The following is a 20,082-nucleotide window of genomic DNA, read 5'->3' as shown; positions in this document are numbered from 1 at the left end:
ATGATTTTGTGATGTTGTACACAAGATAGGAAAGGTTTACAGGGGTTTTCTCCAAACCCTGGGCAACAGGAACTCTCGTCGGGTAGGCAGTTTGGTCATCAGGTTGAGTGAAAGGGCCCGTCTGCATGCTGGTTAGCTCTCGAATTCTATGGTCAGTAAGGCACCGTGGAGCGTTTCTGCCTGTTCAATGATTTCACAGGTACTATATTTTCTTTTCTTCATTCCCCCCCCCAACGCCCCCGCTATTGCCTGCATTATTAAATTAAAGGGGATGACTCCGATTAAAGCAATGAGGGAGATTGGAACAGAGGCAAACGCAGAAGATGAGCACCAGCTGCCTGCCTCGCGGGATCGCTCAACGTGTGGCCTACGGATTTGAATTTGGACTATGGATTATAGGCTTCTTTTTCTACCCCCCAGTCTTATAGCTTTTATATTCTGTGTTTTCACCCATTCTTCTTTTCTTGTTTTTTTTTGTGTAGGGGGAGCAGATGGGGGGGGGGTCAATGTCCTTGTTGTGTTTCTGTTAATTTTGTGTGCAGGGAGAGGGATATTTGGGGGTCAATACATTTCCTGATGGGGAGGGGTTGATGATCATTCTGGTTTTTTTTGTGCAGGGGTGGGGGGCTGCTGTTTCTCTCTGAACCGACTTCCATGTTTTTTGTTGGTTTCGTGGCTACCTGGAGAAGAATCTCAGAGTCATATACTCCATACATAATTTGATAATGAATAAACAAATGAACCTTTCGATTCTTTACTGATACATTCACCACAATAAGAAACAATGTTGTTGTGAACATATTAGGCACCAAACTTCAGGAGACGCAGCTTTATCAGAATGACAATAAGGCTTTAAAAGTTAAATGGGGACAGACTGCATAAACAACTTATATTTGTTAACTACCTTCTCTAGAAGGTTTTTTTTGGCGGGGAAGTGTTCAGCATAAAATAAGTGATTGACATATTTAAGTTAAAGCTAGGTCAATTAGGAGAGAACTGTTGTGCATTGTTAAAGCCAAAACTAATTAAAAAAAATTGAAATAATTTTCCTAAGCCTGCCCAGTCAATTAAGATTAAGGTCAAAAAGTTTTTGATTGGCATGTGTTTGACATGGGAAGAGAGAGTCGGGGGTACTGATTAACCAAGACTTAGTGTGAACCAGATAAGCTCGGAAGAATGATGACCTTCTTTGGGGCTGGTGCATCAAACCTAGGTGCTTCACGAGTTGCACAAGTCAGCTGTTAACAGTAACTTGCAAAGAAATGGAGGGGGTTTACACATGGGTTACAAATCTGGTGCTTCTCATGCAGTGTTTAAGAAAACCATTGCCCTGTACAAGAACTATGTACGTCAAGCCAGCCCGGTACGGTTGCTTCTGTGTGCAACAGAGTCCTAAACCACAGTAGGTGTGTGACCCTACATTACTCATGTGGTATGTAAAACATCTTACCACAAGGAGGGATACAGAACTACGGACATAACACCTGTTTGACCCCACAGTGAGCTACAAATAGCACTAGCTGAGGCTCACAGCCAACTACCATTACCCTGAGACACAAGGGACTGCAGATGCTGGAATCGGAAGTCAAAAAAAAGCACACAAAATGCTGGAGGAACCTCGTGGGCCAGGCAGCATTTTGTACATGTTGTTGTTGTTCCTCTCCGTGCCTTACTGGGGGGACGGAGACATCATCGGGTGGCAACCCTGCCGCTTTAGAATTTGTCTCCCCCCCACCCCCCTGCCCCCGTGTTTGGCCGAGTTGCCAGCTCAACCCAGCACGGATGGAAAGCGTGCAAGGAGCCGGCTACATTCGAACCTCGAAGTCTGGTGAGGATACCACTACACCACTGGCTGGCTACTTTATAGATGGACAGGCAGTATTTCAAGTGGATAGTTGGGTAGTCCACATGAAGGGTCTCCTCCCAAAATGTCAACCTCCACAGATAATGCTTGATCCACTGAGTTCTTTCAGCATTTTATTTATTGCTCAGAGACTAGCTTGATTTCTTTAAATGATATCTGCTGTTATGAATAAACTTTCTGGAAAGAGAAAGAAATTTCTGTAATTGCAAATCACTGGAGCAAAAGACAAATTTATTTTAGTATAATCATGTACTGATCCCTTCAAATCGGTACAAAATCAGTAGCCAAGTTCCATTCAAAATAATGGGAATTCCTAAGATTCTTAGACATGGAAAAGCTTCAAGCCCTGTCTGCGTCTGAATAGTGTTTTCTTCTCTTGATCCATATTAGGCTTTTGTTCAAAAGATGAAGAATGCACATCGTTTAGACTTATTGAACAGGCAAACTTCCAAGTCGTCTGCTCGATCCACCACATTTCTTTCAAATCACATTATTAGATAGGCTTTCTTAAAAGTGTCTGTGACCCTCTGAATAAATCCGATCACAGTTGATAAATGTTAGCGAACAATCAGGAAAGCAGCACTTTTACTAGAGGTTCTAAACACCCCAAGGATTCGGCTCTGGATTACTGCACAAAGACCACTAGAGAAGTGCAAGTACTCTTATCAGGTTCAAACGTTATGTCACTACAATCGAACAGCCCACTAATTTTACAGTGAAAACTGTGACATGGATGAGATCCTGCTGCTTTAGGAATGAAATCTCCACAAGCGTTTAGCAAAGGAGGAAATTACTTGGATAAAAAAAAGTGTTACAGAATGGAAATTTAATATCAGGCCTGAGTGTTTAGAATTCTATTGAATTACTGGCCAATGGGAATGTTCAGTAAAGCATCAAGAGGTAATACATAAGATAACTTCAAATTTTAACGTGATTTTTTAAAAAAAAGTCAACTGCAAGAGCTCAGAATTTTACCAAAAGCTGAAAAGCAACACTCTCCGTACTCAGTGCAAAAACACTCTGGTTTCCTGATTACTGTTTACGTGTTATTCTGCACTGGTACAAACAGGGTGTTGGGGTGGGGGGGGGGAGGAGGGGTTGAGGGGGTGGCAAGGGTGAAGGTGGAAAGGTAGCAGGAGAGCAGAAAATGGTAGTCTGTCATCCCATTTGAGATATTTTTTTAACTGAACCAACTGTGCAGGCCTTTAATGATGGAGATATTTAAATAGGCCCAGGAGCTGCACAGATACAGACAAATTTAAACATGCATGACCTTCAAGCACCATATCCTGTATGCATCAGAGCAGCACAGGAAAATTTACCCTTGTAATTCTCTGCTTGGAGGGATAGTAAAATTGACCTTGTACTCTTTGGCTGCAGGATTTTAGGCAGAACCTTGAGGAACAGGCTGGAAAGTTGGTGAGAGAGCTCACCACTCAGATTGCTGGCTTAAGCCCCCAATAGATGAACTGATTTACCTTTAACCCCAGGAAGAATACACTTTAAGAGAAATACGGGTTCCAGTGGTTTGTGTGGAAACAGAGGGGAAAACAGACATCTGGTCCTCAGCAGGGGTTTGACCTTTTGGCTACAACAGGTCAATTCCATAAGAACTCTTGTCAAGCGTGGTATTGTTAGTAAAATTTGAATACTGTATTTAGGAAAGGGCTAAAAAGAGAAAAACAATGGGGATGTTGACATTAAAGGAAAACAGCAAATGGAAATTTCACACAAAATCAAATAGGATTTCACCCTTCCATCAGAAATATTCTACATTCATATATAGAAAAGAAACACCATGGGGTAATATTTGAAGGCACTCCTGTTAAATTCTGCGAGATTACCAAATAACAAGTGTGCTCTTAAAGCATAGGGAAGGGAAAGAACAGAGGAATGTATGAAGCTTTCAGGGCCGTGGTTTTAGCGTCCAGCTGCTTCTTGTTTATTCATTTCTTAACTTCAAGTACAGTATAAATTAAATGCTGCTTAAATGGTTGTACTACTTCTGTGTAAAGCTGCCATTTGTTGTCAGGGAGCAAAGAATGATGCACCAAGAATAGAAGCAAAATCCAGATAAAGGGGAAAAAAAAACATTTCCAGGGTAGAACAGGAAACAGAGAACATCAAATGTTTATCTGAATGTCAAAGGCTGCATGCAGTCCAGCCAAACCACTACACACAGCTTAAAGACAAATGAGGGCATTCTACATTGCCCGAAATGTTAAAAAATACAACAGTTAGCCTTAATTTTATCCAATGTTTTCACTTTTGTTCCCTTGCAAAGGCACCACATAGAAATTGTACTATATCAATAGATCAGAGGTTGACTGTACACGACAAAGAATACTGCAGGGCTACAAGTGACGTCGCTGATGAGTGCTGATATTGAAGATAATGTTAAGATCTTGTTCAGAATGGCTGAACTTTCACACAGTTCCAGAGATGAAGACCTAAACCCACATATTGAGGAAGCTGATGCCTCCAAGGAGTGCCTCGAAGAAAATAGCTACAAAGGTATATGCAACTGTTACTTTCTGAGATACAAAATGTGTAGGAAATTCTGGGACAACAAAGCAGTGCAAAGGGGGAATGGGGCTAAACCAGAAATGCCAACTCCCAAGGAAGGAAAAGAGATTTGAGAAGAATATAAAGAGAAGCCCCACTGACTATTCACCTGAAAAAAAATCAATAAGTGAAAATTAATCAACACGAAATAAGAGAAATGACACTATCCAGCAGAAATTAGGCCATTCCAATGTCACACAGCTCCCTCTCCAGAATTTTCAGACATTCTGGCTCTCCTCCCTTCCTGCTCTCCAGATCTTGTACACTTGAACGGGCAACAGGTCACTCCAATGTGACAGACACAAGAGGTACTGCAGATGCTGGAAATCTAGAGCAATACACACAATGTGCTGGAGGAGCTCAGCAGGCCAGGCACCAGGGAATATTTCAGGCCAAGAAGGCAACATCCATCTTCAGAGAAAAAAAATTTCCTCCCCCTCCCCCTCCCGCCTTTCTCTATTCCCCACTCTGGTCTCTTACCACTTCTCATCTGCCTATCACCTCCCCCTGGGTCCCCTCCTCCTTCCCTTTCTCCTCTGGTCCAATCTCCACCCCTTATCAGATTCCTTCCTTTCCAGCCCTCTGCATTTCCCACCCACCTGGTTTCACCCATCACCCTCTAACCAGTCCTCCTTCCCCTCCCCCCACCCCCCCACCTTTTCATTCTGCCCTCTTCCCCCTCCCTTTCCCGTCCTGAAGAGGAGCCTCGGCGTGAAACATCGACTGTTTATTCACATCCACAGATGCTCCCCAAGACCTGCTGAGGCTATTGCAATCCGTTATCTTCAGACACATCTTCCATTCCCTTTCCGGAATTTTCCAGCTCTCCTCCCTTCCTGCACTTGAACTTGAATGCGTGAAATAGCAGTGCACCAGTACCTGTTTCAATCCACAATATATTGCACTCGCCACATTTAATTCTCCTCAACATAGGAAAGGCCAGTCCAGGAATGCGTCCATTTAGCAAGGGACAACAGGAACTCCCCAAGCTTCTCACTATTTTAATTCCCCATCTCACAAGGGTTGAATCCTCTACCCTAGTTCCGTATAGGAGTGCTTTCAGTTCGAATGCGATTTTGTCTTCTTCACCAAAACCACGTCTGAATGAAACTCAAAGCAAGCTCAATTTTCAATTGGGAACACCACAGCTTCAAGGGCTCAAAGAGTTCAGGTAATGTATAAGCAGCAACATCAAGGATTCCCTCTTGAATCTTTTTATTTTGCTTGATCTTTGATCTTGCTAACCTCTCCCATCTTCCACCAGTCACATCTCTTCCCTCCTCAGTTTCTCTGCATCTTAAAAACCTTCTAATCACTACCCGTCTTTCAGCTGTGGTACAAATCCATTGACAGGAAATGTTAATTTTGCTTCGGTCCACCATTTTCTGTTTGTAATGCAGTGTTTGATAGCAATATAGTGGATGAAAGTGAGCTCCACATAGACAGTAGGTTTGAGATTGGGGGCATTCATTGTTCATGGAAACCTAAGCACATCAGCTGGCAGAGTTCACACACCAAACCGTACATGGCAAGAAAATGATTGCAATTCTGGGACATATTCACAACAAAACCATCGATCAGGACAAAACAGTTTAGATACACAAGGGGATATTTCCACAAAACATGAAAGAATAATCTTGAAGCCCAAGTTAATACAAGTCAAACATCAATGGCTTGTACCTCCGTGGTCTTCTAAATTGGGAAGAAAGATCACTTGAACCCAACATTATTGCATAGTAACCTTGAGATTCAAACAGAGAGCAGTTTTTTTTTCACATTTCTGAAAATCTTTCACATAAAGTGGGAGTTCCCAAACTGGGATCGGATCCGTGGACCCTTGCTTAATGGTATTGGCCCATGGCATAACTAAAGGTTGGGAATCTACGCCCTAGGGTGAAACACAATGCAAACGACCCTGGAAATTCAACCTCACATCCAACTATAATTCACCTTGCATGTCTGGCGAGACTGCCTCATTCACTTATTGAGATACAGTGTGGAACAGGCTCTTGTGGCCCTTTATTAGCCTAATCATGGGGCAACTTACAATGACCAATTAACCTACTAACCGGCACGACTTCGGACTGCGGGAGAAACCGGAGCACCTGGAGGAAACCCACACGCATTCCATAGGGAGGATGTAACAGACTCTTTACAGAACTCCAACGCGCTGAGCTGTAGTAGTATCGTGCCAGCTGATTAATTGTGAATAAAAAGTGAGGTTGCTCCCAGTGCAAAGCAAACACAAAAGTTATGGTGGAATTTAAATCAAGTTATCAGGGAGCAACCCTGCCCAGACATTCGAGATAGTTCATTGCAAAAGACGTCTCCATAAATTTCAAATGGTCATTGACTCCATCCAGAATATTTATAAGAATACTCTAAAATTACAAGGCCTGCTTTCTTGCTGTTTACTTGTTTCATATGGCCCTTCTTATGAAAAAAATTCTCTGCCCAGAAGCGAATGTAATGCTCGCAAAGCAGATTTTACATTGGCAGCTCAAATCAGATCTCTGACACAGGAATTCAAAACCAGCTCAGAGATTCATCCCGACCAAAACTTAAGCTAAGGGAATGGCAAATCACCAACCCAACTAAGCAAGTCAGATAATAGGAAAAAAATATATTACTGAAATCTTAATTATTAATATCTATCATAATTCTCCTATCAATTATTCATCAAGATACATGAAATGCAACAGATTGGCAAAGCGCACAGCTGCCAATTCTTCAGGCTCATCATTTTACAGAGAATTTTCCTGACAGAATCAGTCTATTATCATCAGTACGGGACGTGAAATTTGTTAACGGAGCAGCAGCAGTTCAATGCAATACATAATATAGAAGAGAAAAAATAAATATAATAATAGATAAGTAAATCAATTACCATATACATATATTGAATAGATTTAAAAAAACAGAAATACTGTATATTAAAAAAGTGAGGTAGTTTTCCAAGGGTTCAATGTCCACTTAGGAATCGGATGACAGAGGGGAAGGAGCTGTTCCTGGAGCACTGAGTGTTACATGAAGGACAAAGGTTTTGAAAGTCTGTTGGGAGGAGACAAGGTAAACAACCCACAATAATAATTGTAACACAACCAAGAGGACCATAACCTCTACTGCCACAAGGAGGCCACACTCAGGTTGGAGGAGCAACACCTTACATTTCATCTACTTAGCCTCCAACCTGATGGCATGAACATCAACTTCTTGAACTTACGGTAATGCACCACCCCACCCTGCACCTTCACCATTCCCTTTTCCCTCTCACACCTCATCTCTTTACCTGCCCATCACCTCCCTCTGGTGCTCCTCCCCCTTTCTTTCTTCCATGATCTTCTGTCCCCCTTCTCCAGCCCTGTATCTCTTCCCAGCTCTTGACTTCACCCCTCCCGTCCCGATTTCACTGTCACCTTGTATTTCTTCCTCCTCTCTCCCCCCCACCCTCTAACTCTGACTCATTTTTCTTTTCCTCCAGTTCTGATGAACTGCCTTGGCCTGAAATGTCGACTCTACTCTTTTCCATAGACGCCGCCTAGCCTGCTGAGTTCCTCCAGCATTTTGTGTGTGTTGGTTGGATTTCCTGCTTCTGCAGATTTTCTCTTGTTTGTGATTGGCCCACAACCTTGTCGTAGGGTTTGGAGGCTTGCGAGCCTCCACGACACAGAAAGCTCTGTCGGTTGGAGTCTGGGTCTTGCGCTTTGACTCTTGTTAGGAAACAGGTCAAAGGGTAGAGGCCAGACTAAGAGTGGTCCTCCAGGTTCGGGGGCTCAGCTCATGGCTAACAATCCCAACTGGTAAGACAAAACTGTTACGGAAACAGCAACGAGGTATCCTTCTACCTCTGAGTGCGATGGTACTCCTGAGTCTCCATCGAAATTGCATGGCTGACAGTAGTGACAAATCAAGAGGAGGCTAGTGACATGATGAAGGAAGCCCTGAACACTGCCAGGACCAAGATCAAAGTTGGTTTTGGACAAGCTGAAGTGGAGGACCTTCACTGCACCCCTAAAGGCCAGCGGTGTAATAGACAGCACAGTAGTTATGAAACCACCATATCAACAAGTGTACTAATGCCAAACAAAAGATTGTACCTTGCATTCTCATCAGACGTTCAAGTCTTTTATTGTTTAAAAGGAATGGAGGAGTTAGATAACATACTATTATAGCAAACCCTTCAGCCCAATGACCCTAGACAGTTTCTTTAAATCAGCCTCCTTCGCTGCGCGGTGTACTGCAATCCCTACTCTGGTTGAATAGTTTAACATCATTGTGAAAAGTCACACAGGAGAGAAACGCTTTAAGCCTGATTTATACTTCTGCGTCAACTCAACACCGTAATCTATGCAAGTGACTTACACGCGTTGTGAGCATTTATACTTGTACGTTGCTGTGTCTGTGTCGCTCTGCAATTTGGGGACGTCACGCATGCGCACACACCTGCCCGTGCAAGGCTTCATGGTCATGGTAGTCTTTCTCGGGGTAAACAAGAAGCGAGCGTCTTTTTTCATAAAAGCAAAATGTGTCCTCCATAATTTCGGACGTCTGTAAAGCTTTATGGAAAGCATTGCAGCCAGAGTTCCTTCTCTGCCCTTTAGTCGCCCAATGGGAAGCTATTGCAGCATATGAGGAAATGAGATGCTACCAAGCAGACTAATCACAGTTGTTGCGTTCTGCGCTGCCACGACGTGCAGTTACATTTTGGGAGAGGTGCGCGTCAGGCTCTGGCGTAGGGATCCGCGTCAGCTCTGCGTAGGGTTTGCGGTGACGCAGTACTTACGGTGTTACGTTGACGCAAAAGTATAAATCAGGCTTTACAGTCCCAGCGACCCAGGCTCTATTCCCGCTGCTGCCTGTAAGGAGTTTGTATGTTCTCCCTACAACCACGTGGGTTTCCTCCGGGTGCTCCTGTTTCCTCCCACAGTCCAAAGGCGTACCAGTTTGTAGGTGAATTGGTCATTGTCACCTATCCCATAATTAGTCTACAGTAAAATCAGGAGCTGCTGGGTGGTGCAGCGTGAGAGGCCGGAAGTGCCTACTCCACATTGTATCTCAATAACTTTTTTTGAAAAAGAACAGAATGATCAAGCACACACAAGATGCTGGACAAACTCAGCAGTTTGGGCAGTGTCTATGGAGAGGAATAAAGAGCTGGTGTTTCGGATGGAGACCCTTCATTAAGACTGGTTCCTCACCAGCTCCTCCAGCATTTTGTGTGGTTTTCTCTGAATTTCCAGCATCTCTTGTGAAAATGATACCGAAAAGAGGAACAAACCTTCAGCAATCTTAATCGGAAATTTAGGAAACCTTCCCCAAATTTTCCTGCCTCTGTCTACCTCTCTTTAAGACCCACTTCCTTCTCTTTGCTTTGTCATTTCATTAGCTTGGTGCTGACCTTTCTTTTGGTCTAACTACAGTTAATGAGACAAACATGTATATTTTTTGAGATGAGTAAGAAATTTATCATCACGGCTTTAGAAAAGATGAAAGAGAAAAAAAATTGTTAAAAGGGGACTCCCTGAAAACGCAGTGACTCGGAATCAGGACAGTTAACTATTTATGTATCATTCAGAAGGGTATAACTATAATAATGCTACTGTTTATAGGATGCCAGGGAACAATTCTGTTTGAACACACTAATCAAGCAATAAGCCTCAACACCTCCTCAGAACCTTCATTTGTCTTTAAAAATAACCAAAGGAGGAAATAACCAGCCAGATAGTAACTACAGATGTGATGAAAATGATTGGCTTCTATCCATGCAAGAAATGGTATATTAAGAATTGATTTGTAAAGAATATGCCATTTCATTTAACTGCTTTGAATTCCTTCACAGAACAGAGCAGATTTTTCTCCCCCAGCTTAGGAAATATGATGCATAAAATGGCAATTCAACATGGTTTGAACCAAAGAAATTAACCATTAGAGATAATACAGCATTTGAATAGTTCAAAAGAAAATTCAATTATTGCACAATATTTTAGATAGTTAGCAAAATTACTTTTTCAACATCATACAGTGATACTTAAAAAGGGCTTACCATACCACAGTGAGCCATCCCCAGTGAACAATGGTTATTATTCCACTATGGATTTATTGAGAATGCCCGCAAGAAAATGAATCTCGGGATTGTATACAGTGGCATACATGTACTTTGACAATAAAATTACTTTGAACAATTATCCAGATTTCTCTTTTTTGAAATGTTGTAATCATACAAAAAGGCTGAACAAGTCTGAAAACACGAAGTACAGACTGGGGCACTGACCAGTACTGCACTTGAAAAACTGAAGCACAGCTCCTTGCCACCTTAAGTTGTAAAAAATATTTCAAGTAGAGAGATACAAGCAACAAAGCTATCACTCTTTGGTTTGAAACACCAATGTTCATATAAAATATAGCTGTCACAAATAATAGACGCATTTGTGTCCACTGGCAAATGTTCTGGGGAATAACCTCCAAGAGGATGACGACCTTGTCATAGGGTTCAGAGGCCTGCCTGCCTCAATATCTCAGAGAGCTACGTTGGCTGGAGACAGGGCCTAGTGCTTTGACCCATGCCAAACAGGTCAAAGGGTAAGAGTAAGAGTAGACCACCGGTTCTCCAGGTTCAGGGTTCAGCTCAGGGCTAACAACCCTGACTGGTAAAACAAAAAAAACTATTATGGAAACCTTCATTGCTGCCCCAAACTCCAGCAATGTAACAGACAGTAACTAACTAACAAGGGCAATAAAGATTCTTCAAAATCCCTGTTTAGGGCACCCAGAATAATAGGTACATTAACAAAAAAGATAGGTTTTTAAACTGTACATGTTTTGTAAGCAGCAGGGAGAGAGACAGTTTACACAATTCAACATGAGTTGAGCACAGAGGCCACACAGATTACCAGTTATAGGACCACATCCCAATGGTTCATTCTTTACTGTAAATGGGAGGAAATAATTAAAAAAACAGGGAAATTAGATAAACTTGACTGCCGATAATTCATTATCCTTTCAACAAATTGTGTTCAGGGTGATGGTAAGCTGAGGGCTTCTCTCTGACTTTCGGTTTCCAAAGGCACTAGTGCTGCTGCTGGTTGGGTGAGGAAGGGTGAAAAGCATTGAAGAAGTGAAAATACCGGCAAAAGCAAAAGAACTGGACATGGTGCGTCAGCAACGACCATAACACTTGACTCAAAAGGACCGGCAGGCATCACTAGCACTTCCCCCCTCCCCCCCCAGGAAGAATTACCACACAAGGCAGAAACATGCGAGATTGGTCAAGGCTTGGTATATGAGACCCGTGCATGGCATTGGCTCTATAATGAGTGGAAGTGATACCAATATCTAGCTCACAAACAGCAAGTCGTGGACTAGAGCCACACTACCCAAAATAGTCAGTGTCTGGACAGAGAGGAGATGGTGTTATTATGTGTGCGTAATAGAGACGTCCAGTTCCCAGTGGGCAAGTTCACCTGGAGCCAGGAGCTTCGATTGGCTACAGAATGTAGATATCTTTGTTGGAAAGGATTATTTTTCCTCGCCAGGTTTATGAAGGCATAGCGTTGTGTCTGTTTTTCTTTAAAGGGGGAATGAGGTGTTAATAAAGAACTTCAGTTCCCAGCGGGCAATTCACCCGGAACTGGAAGCTTCGATGGTGACCTGGTCACATGTGCTCAGTGTTGAACAGTGTTCTGTAATAAAATGTTCTAGCATTTACCCACACCAAGTTGGTCTTTATTAAGAACAAACATAACAAAGACTATTAAAGCATGGAGTGCCTGGAAGAAATATCAGTCATGGATTTGGTAGATCTGAGCAACTCGACTATTATTGGACCTACATTTCCTGCCAAGTTAATGGTTTAAACTTTGTTTAAAAGCATGTAACCTACAGCACAAACCTTACCACAAAGATTTCATATGCTGAACTTCTAAGCCACCACTGAATGGCAACTCAAAATTCCTACTCAGTCATAAGTTACAAGGCACATCTTTATCATGAAGGATTTAGAAACACCTGCTCTCCGCTGGCAGGAGACCAAACCCAATGGGAAAACAGATGCTGACTGTCAGACACTTCAGACAAATGTTCATCATCTTACAGGCCAGTGGATTTCTTGTAATTACTTAAGCAGATGCCTCGTGTAGGATGATGCTAACTCCAGACCCCCTGTATCAAAATCTTCATCACAAGCTTTTGTTTAACCTGAAAATAATCCTTCAATTGCTGTGTTACAAAGGAGAACTACCCCCCCTTCTGAAACTGCACCTACCTTTGGTGGATCAAACAACTCCAAGACGTATCCACCGCCTTCGTACGACTTTGCTCTTCGCACAAGCAGCCTACATTTTTGCCATCGTGTCCCCACATCCATGCCGATGTCATCCACCACCATATAATTTAAAGTATCTTCCTTGCGGACGTCATGAACCTCTTCTTTCGAAAGGATTCTTGAACGACTGAACTTGTGAGTCAGATTTCTCAGCCATTCTTTTTCAGACGGGTTGGCCACTGAAGAAGCCCCTCCTTTTCTTTCAACCACTGTAGAATCTGTGGATTTTCTCCGGAACAGACCCCGTATATTATCCCCCACAGTTTTCGTAAACTGCGTCAATGCTTTTGGCCGTTCGAGCGAAGGGCATGCAGAAGATGAAACGTCTTCAGAGCTTCGAGTTTTTGATGAAAACAGAAGCTGCGTGTCAGAACCCCTTTCAGACGCCTCCGCACTGTTCACCTCAGCTTCTGTCTTGGGTAAAACCAGACCCGAGGAGCCATCGGGATTCTTCCTGCCCGTCTCCCTGTAATCCTGTGCTCCCATAAAGGGCACGATGGTACACCTGTTCATAATAAATCCCTCTTTTACCTCATTCCTGAAGTACTGCTGAAAGAGATCAGTAAAATATGAAGAAAAGTTTTCAGCCCCTTGCAAGTCGTGATTTGGATTTTCATTTGCAAACAGCAAATACTGCCTGGCAAGTTCCTTAGCAGCAGCGTAGGCATGTAGCTCACAGAACTCCTTCCAGCTACGTGGCTGTGTCAGAGACCCTTGTTCTACAGTGTCGCCATTCATTGCAACATCTGGCACTGCGGAATTATGCTGAAAAAGAAACAAAATGCCACGTTAGTCCTTTTGCAAAGGCGAAAGCACAAAACCAAAAACTGGCCGATTAAACCTATCATAGCAGAAGCCTCTGGGACAAAGGCATCCCTCCAACTGATTACCCATTCAAGAAAACAATCTTAAAAGTTATACGGCAATCAGCAAAAGAAATAAATCTTTGGAGTTAGTACTAAGGACACAAAGGCCATTCAAGTTCAAATTTATTGTCATGGGCACACATACATATCCAGGGTACAAATACCATGAAAATTTGCTTTTTACGGTAGTCCAGTGCATTATGTAATATGTGTCATCATGTTTGCAAAGTTAAATTTCAGTTCAGAGATAAATTTATATAATTAAATCAAAAAGACGCTCACATGATCTGCAACCTCCAAGGAGGACCACAAACTTGTGGTAGGGTTTGGAGGCTCGCATGCCTCGGTGACCCAGAGAGCTGCGTCGGCTGGAGTCAGGGCTTTATGCTTTGGCTCTTGGCAGGAAACAGGTCAAAGGGTAGAGGCCGGACTAAGAGTGGTCCACCAGACCGCCAGGGTTCAGGGGTTTAGCTCAGTGCCAACAACCCTAACTGGCAAATCAAAATTGTTATGGAAACAGCAATGAGGAATCCTTCTACATCTGAGTGCGATGGTATTCCTGAGTCTCCACCCGGGACTTGCATGGCTGACAGTGGTGAAAACTGATAGGGTTCTGACGTGATGAAGGAAGCCCTGAACACCGCCAGAGATGGAGGACCTTCATTGCTGCCCTAAACGCCAGCAGCATAAAGGCCAGTAGGCAAGTTGATCTACAAAACCCAGTGTTAGAAATCAAAGTCCACAGGTAAGTATGCAAAACATGCTTCATTTTGTTTTACACTGTTATTATTTGTACATTATACAGCATATGAGAATAATGTCCGCAAATCAAAGTCTATTCCTAGAAGTCAGCACTGCCTTGGAGAATTAGCTTGGACTTTTTCCAGTGGTTTAGTTGGTAGACACACTGCAGTGTTGTGGAACCAGGCCATGGATACTGGAAGGATAACATTCAACCTGCAAACTGTCATCGAGTCTTTTGGCCTCAGTCCTAGCTAAAGGTAACAGGAGATGAAAAACAACATATACCCTACACAGGAGGAACTCAGTGGGTCAGGCAGCATCTACAGAAATGAATGAACAGTTGATGTTTCGCACCAAGGCCCTTGTTCAGGAAAGGAGTTGGGGGAGCAGCCTCACAGTCACGGAGAGAGGAGAAAACATTGCGGGAGAGTGAGCGTATTCAGCCCACACCCTGCCTCCAGTCCCACTCTGCCTTTTCAGTCTATCTGGGCCGGCGTTTACATTGTCCAAACAACTAGTCCCCTGCACTAGGACCTTGGCCCCGCTCAAGCGATACTCTCTGGGCCTGGACTCCATCACCTCCATTTAATCAGAGGAAACACATTTAGTACAATTGACTACTAGAAACTACATTCAAAACACCCAACAATAAGTCTAAGTGTGTGTGTGAGATTTCATTCAGGGATGACACTCTGTATAAAATGATTAGCAAGGTGACCAAATCAGTTGCCTGCAACTCCAGAGAATGACACTCAGACTGACAATACATCAGCAGTGAAAGGAGAACCATTCATCGCACAGGAATTCAAACAACAATAGTTAATTCAAAACATAATCGTTAACTTGCAAAGAAGCAAATCATTTGGTTTTGTTTTTGCAGGAGGGGACAAAGGTGAAAAAAGGTAGCTTTAGAGGTGGGGGGGTGTTCTGCATTCGCAGGGGACAAAACTAAGAGAATGCAACATTTCCTGCCTTCTAGTACACTTTGCTGGACTTTCACTTGGCAGAGAGCGACACAAACGGTGCTCCCGGCGCGGCCTCCTGTGGATCGGTGAGACCCAACATAGACTGGGAGACCGCTTTGCTGAGCGCCTACACTCCATCCTCCAGAAAAAGTGGGATCTCCCGGCGGCCACCCATTTCTATTTCCCTTTCCCATTCTGACATGCCAGTCCATGGTCTCCTCTGCTGCCGCAATGAGGCCACACTCGGAGTGGAGGAGCAACACCTTGTATTCCGTCTGGGTAGCCTCCGACCTGATGGCATGAACATCAATTTCTCAAAGTTCCGGTAACTGCCCACCACCTCCCTCACCATTTCCCTCTCTCCTTTCCTGCCCATCACCTCCCTCTAGTGCTCCTCCGCCTTCCCTTTCTTCCATGGTCTTCTGTCCGCTCCCATCAGATTCCCCCTTCTCCAGCCCTGTATCTCTTTCGCCAATCAACTTCCCAGCTCTTTACTTCACCCATCACCCACCACCTTGTACTTCTTCCTCCCCTCACCCCACCTTCTTGCTCTGACTTCTTTTAATTTCCAGTCCTGATGAAGAGTCTCGGCCCGAAACATTGATTGTTTGCTCTTTTCCATAGATGCTGCCTGGCCTGCCGAGTTCCTCCAGCACTTTGTGGGTGTTGCTTAGTTAGCATTGAGTCATTGTTGTAGCTTTCTGCCACTATTCAACAGTGTATGTTTCCTGCTCATCTAGTTAGTGTCAGAGCATCAATTCCCAAACTTACTGAATGAAAGCCCCACTTGTTCACACTCGGTAAAACATGCACCACACTCCCACCCCCGTAAATACTTGAAATTGCCAAGGGTTGTTTCATTTACAGAGTTGGGGCTCCCCCAGGAATTTCTGACTCTGCTAGCACTCCCACAGTTAGGATGGTCAGCATGCCTAACATATTTACCTCTTTTTTTAAACTTATATTGTCAACTATTTAACTTAATTAGCTCAATGCTTTGAAAACCTCAGAATCCTTGCACATTTTAGCATTCCAGTCTGTGGGTGCAAATTTATTAATTGGGAAAGAACTCAGAATAGGCTTTCCCAGCCCTTCAAGCAATCCCCAGATTTAACCCTAGATTAATCACAGGACAATTTACAGTGACCAATTAACCTAACAGGTATGTCTTTGGACTGTAGGAGGAAACTGGAGCATCCAGAAATTGACCCGGTCACAGGGAGACCGTACAAACTCCTTACAGGACAGGGGTGGGAATTGAACCCAGGTCACCTCTACTGCAAAGCGTCCCGCTGACCACTATGCAACTGTGCTGCATTAAAAGCTTGTAGCCACACTAACAATTACTTAAGACTTATTATGAATATGGCATCATACAATCCTTTTGGTTCTGATGAGCAACCGTATTGACCTACGGAATTTTCTTTTAAATATTACACAAACATGCACAACCACAAGAAGTTACACATCTGTCACAGGAAAGTGGGCTTTGAAACCTTCTGGAGAAATAGTGCACAAAACCAAAAATAAAAATTCTTCGGATTCACAATAATCTTGTGATAATTATAAACAATCCAGTTTGGCTTCATGACTTAAGTTTTTTTTAAAAACAATTGTTTGTGCAGTCATTGCAGAATTAAACAATGAGTGTTTGTAAGGAACTTGTTTACCATAAATTGTGCCCAGTTAGTACACATGGATTCATTGCCCATTTTCATAATGACTCCTGCCCACGCTTTAGGCTACACCCACATTTATTACTGGCAGATAGATAAAACTCTCTCCCTCTCAAAAGTTTGGCCGAAGTAAATGATTATGGACTGTGGTCTGTCTTTGGAAAGACTCTAATGAAATGAGAAATTTATATAATGATTCCTGATGACCTTGGAATTCAGGAGTTAGCGAATACTTTTGAAGGCTGATTTATTGGGGTACGAAACAGGCCCTTCTGGCTCCTCGAGCCATGCTGCCCAGCAACCAACCCCCCCAGTTTAGTCCCGGCCTAATCACAGGACAATTTACAATGTCCAATTAACCTACAAACCTGTACGCCTTTGGACTGTGGGAGGAAACCAGAGCACCCGGAGGAAACCCACGCAGTATGTACAAACTCCTTACAGGCAATGGTGGGAATTGAACCCAGGTCACCAGCACAGTAAAGCTTTGTCTTACCTCTATGCTACCGCACCGCCATCACAGCAGTGATTATGTATTTGCAGAATGGTCTAAAGTAAAAATTAGATTACGCATGCTATCGTCAGGGCAACAAACTTAAAAGAACAACAGCAGATCTGCCTGATCTTAAAGGCGCATCGACTAAAAACAACAGTCTGAGATTTAATGTCTTACCATGAAAATGAATGCGGCACTTTTTACATAACACCTCACAGCCAACTGAGGGTAAAATCGCCATAAGATTATACTAAAGTTCTGGATAGGCCCAAATCAAGGGTCAAGGTCTGAAGAGGGGCGGTAAAATTTGACAAAAAGGGAAAAATACCAACAAACATTAAGTTCTCAAACTAATGAATGAAAGCATCAGAAGGAAATGGAATTCAAATAAAGCCAGCCAGCTAGCTTGAAATGTCTTGAGAGGAGTCATGTCATTACAGGAAAAATAGGTTGTGTTTCAAATTCAATAACGTTGGAAGCATAGCTTCTCAAGACAACACAAGCAAATTGTGCGACCTGCCAAAGCATGCAACCTTCCACACGTCTGTCAATACTGGGCGCCACGGTAGAATAGCTTGGAGTTCAATTTCCACGTCACCTGTGAGGAGTCTGTAAGTCCTCCCCGTGGAATGCATAGGTTATCTCCGGGCGCTGCGGTTTCCTCCCACAGTATAAAGACGGTTAGTAGGTTAACTGGTGATCCCGTGATTAGGCTAGGGCTAAATCGGGGGTTGCCAGGCAGTGAGGCTCGGAAGGCCAGACGTACTTAGCCCGTGCTATATCTCAGTAATTTTTTTTTAATTAACCAGTTTTGTTCTTAAATCTCAAGTGCCTTGCACCTTGAAAGCAACGACTGGTGTGCCATGTACATGTGACCAGAGGATTATAGAAACAGTACGGTCTAAAATTCTTGTCAAGCAACTGGGTAATCCCCACTCCATCCCCACAGCTGAGCCAGCATCAGCCATTAGGACAACTACTTCCTCTCTTTAACTGTGGGTTAGAAATGTCAAGCATAACAACCTGAATCAGACCAAATGAAACACCAGGCCGACCTTTTAATAAAGAGCATCCCCATTGTCATCACTTCACAGAACTGAGGCAGGGGATCCTTTAAAAGGTAGGGCAGGCCTGAGGAGCAATTTGTATTTCTCCTGTTTTTACTTGCATTTTTTTTAAGGGTAAAAATATTTATTCACATTATTTCAGGATCCAAGGGCACCAGCTGCCCCTTTGCTACCTCAACCATATGGGAGAGGCTGTGTATTACTCTATTCAATGTCAGCAAACACAATCCTGCTTCAACATACACTAACTGGAGTAGACCCAGATATTCAGAGATCTATCAAGTACCCTTACACAAGTCAAACAACAGAAGGCAATCAATATCAAACAGGGATACGCTGCTTTGTCCAGATTCACTACAAACGGTGTGAGAACTTCATGTTCAGTATCAACCAAGAGTCAGGTTTAATATCACTGGCATGTGTTGTGAAATTTGTGGACTTTATGGCAGCAGTAGAATGAAATACATGACAATATAGGGGTAAAACTGAATTAAAGTATGCATGTATAATCAAAAAGTTAAGTCATGCAAAAATAGAATTAAAAAAGTGAGGTAGTGACCACTGTTTCAAAATCCATTCAAAAAAAAAATTGGATGGCAGAGGGGAAGAAGCTGTTCCTGAATCACTGAGTGTGTGCTTTCAGGCTTCTGCACCTCCTTCCTGATGGTGGCGATGAGAAGAGGGGATCCTTAGCGATGGACACCACCTTTCTGAGACACCGCTCCTTGAAGGTGTCTTGGATACTAAATTTTTTACAACTCCCCATCAGAGCCTCTGAACGAGTTGCCTTTAATTCATATACCAGATTTGATATGTGAGGCTTCAGCTTAAACATCACTGATCTGTACCACTGTGAACTTTCTACCACTGCTTGCTGGAGCCCCTGATGCTGGATTCTCACACACACAGCATTACTGATGCACAAGGACCACAACCAAGTAAACTAGAGTGCAAATATTTCAAGTGACGCAAGGCTTCTGATATTAATAATTTGGAGTTAAATATTGGTGGACGTCACTATTTTTTAAAAAGTACAAACTGTTCCATTTTCGAATCTGACCTGTTAAGTTAGCAGAGCACTTACACATCAGGAACAGTTCAAGTAAAGAAAACTTATCTTTACTAAATTCTCAAATCACCACCAAAAAAAAGTTGAGATACAGAACAACCATTTGCTTTTATTAAATTTATGCAAGAGAAAAAAACTAAAAATGTGAAAGAAACAACAAATTCTGTCAATTTATACAAAGGATGGTATAACGGAAAAAAAATCTTAATCTGGGCAGTTTTCTAGGAATGCAACCTTTCCAATAATGTACAGGTTCACTGTATATAAGACACAGGAACAGAATTAGGCTATTTGGCCCATTGAATCTGCTCCACCATGTCATCTGGCTGATCCATTTCCCCCTCAATCCCAATCTCCTGCCTTCTCCCCATAACCTGTCTTGCCCTGACTAATCGAGAAATTACCAACCTCTGTCTTAAATGTACCCAATGACTTGGCCTCCACAGCCGC

The 20,082-nt window shown here is 43.0% G+C and overlaps 1 protein-coding gene across 6 annotated transcripts in view; it reads right to left on the bottom strand.

Annotated features, from left to right (window-relative positions):
• sh2b3 (SH2B adaptor protein 3) overlaps positions 1 to 20,082 on the bottom strand; it is a 176,791-nt gene that overhangs the window by 151,732 nt on the left and 4,977 nt on the right. For all 6 annotated transcript variants that reach the window (XM_063034259.1, XM_063034260.1, XM_063034262.1 and 3 more), the window contains one exon: positions 12,690 to 13,514. In XM_063034259.1, the coding sequence (XP_062890329.1) occupies positions 12,690 to 13,514 (825 nt within the window). The remainder of the gene's footprint in view (positions 1 to 12,689; positions 13,515 to 20,082) is intronic.

This window comes from Mobula hypostoma, chromosome 27 (genome assembly GCF_963921235.1).
Source record: "Mobula hypostoma chromosome 27, sMobHyp1.1, whole genome shotgun sequence".
Taxonomy (NCBI): Eukaryota; Metazoa; Chordata; class Chondrichthyes; order Myliobatiformes; family Myliobatidae; genus Mobula; species Mobula hypostoma.
The sequence above is the reverse complement of the archived record's forward strand: the minus strand, read 5'-3'. Positions and strand labels throughout refer to the sequence as shown.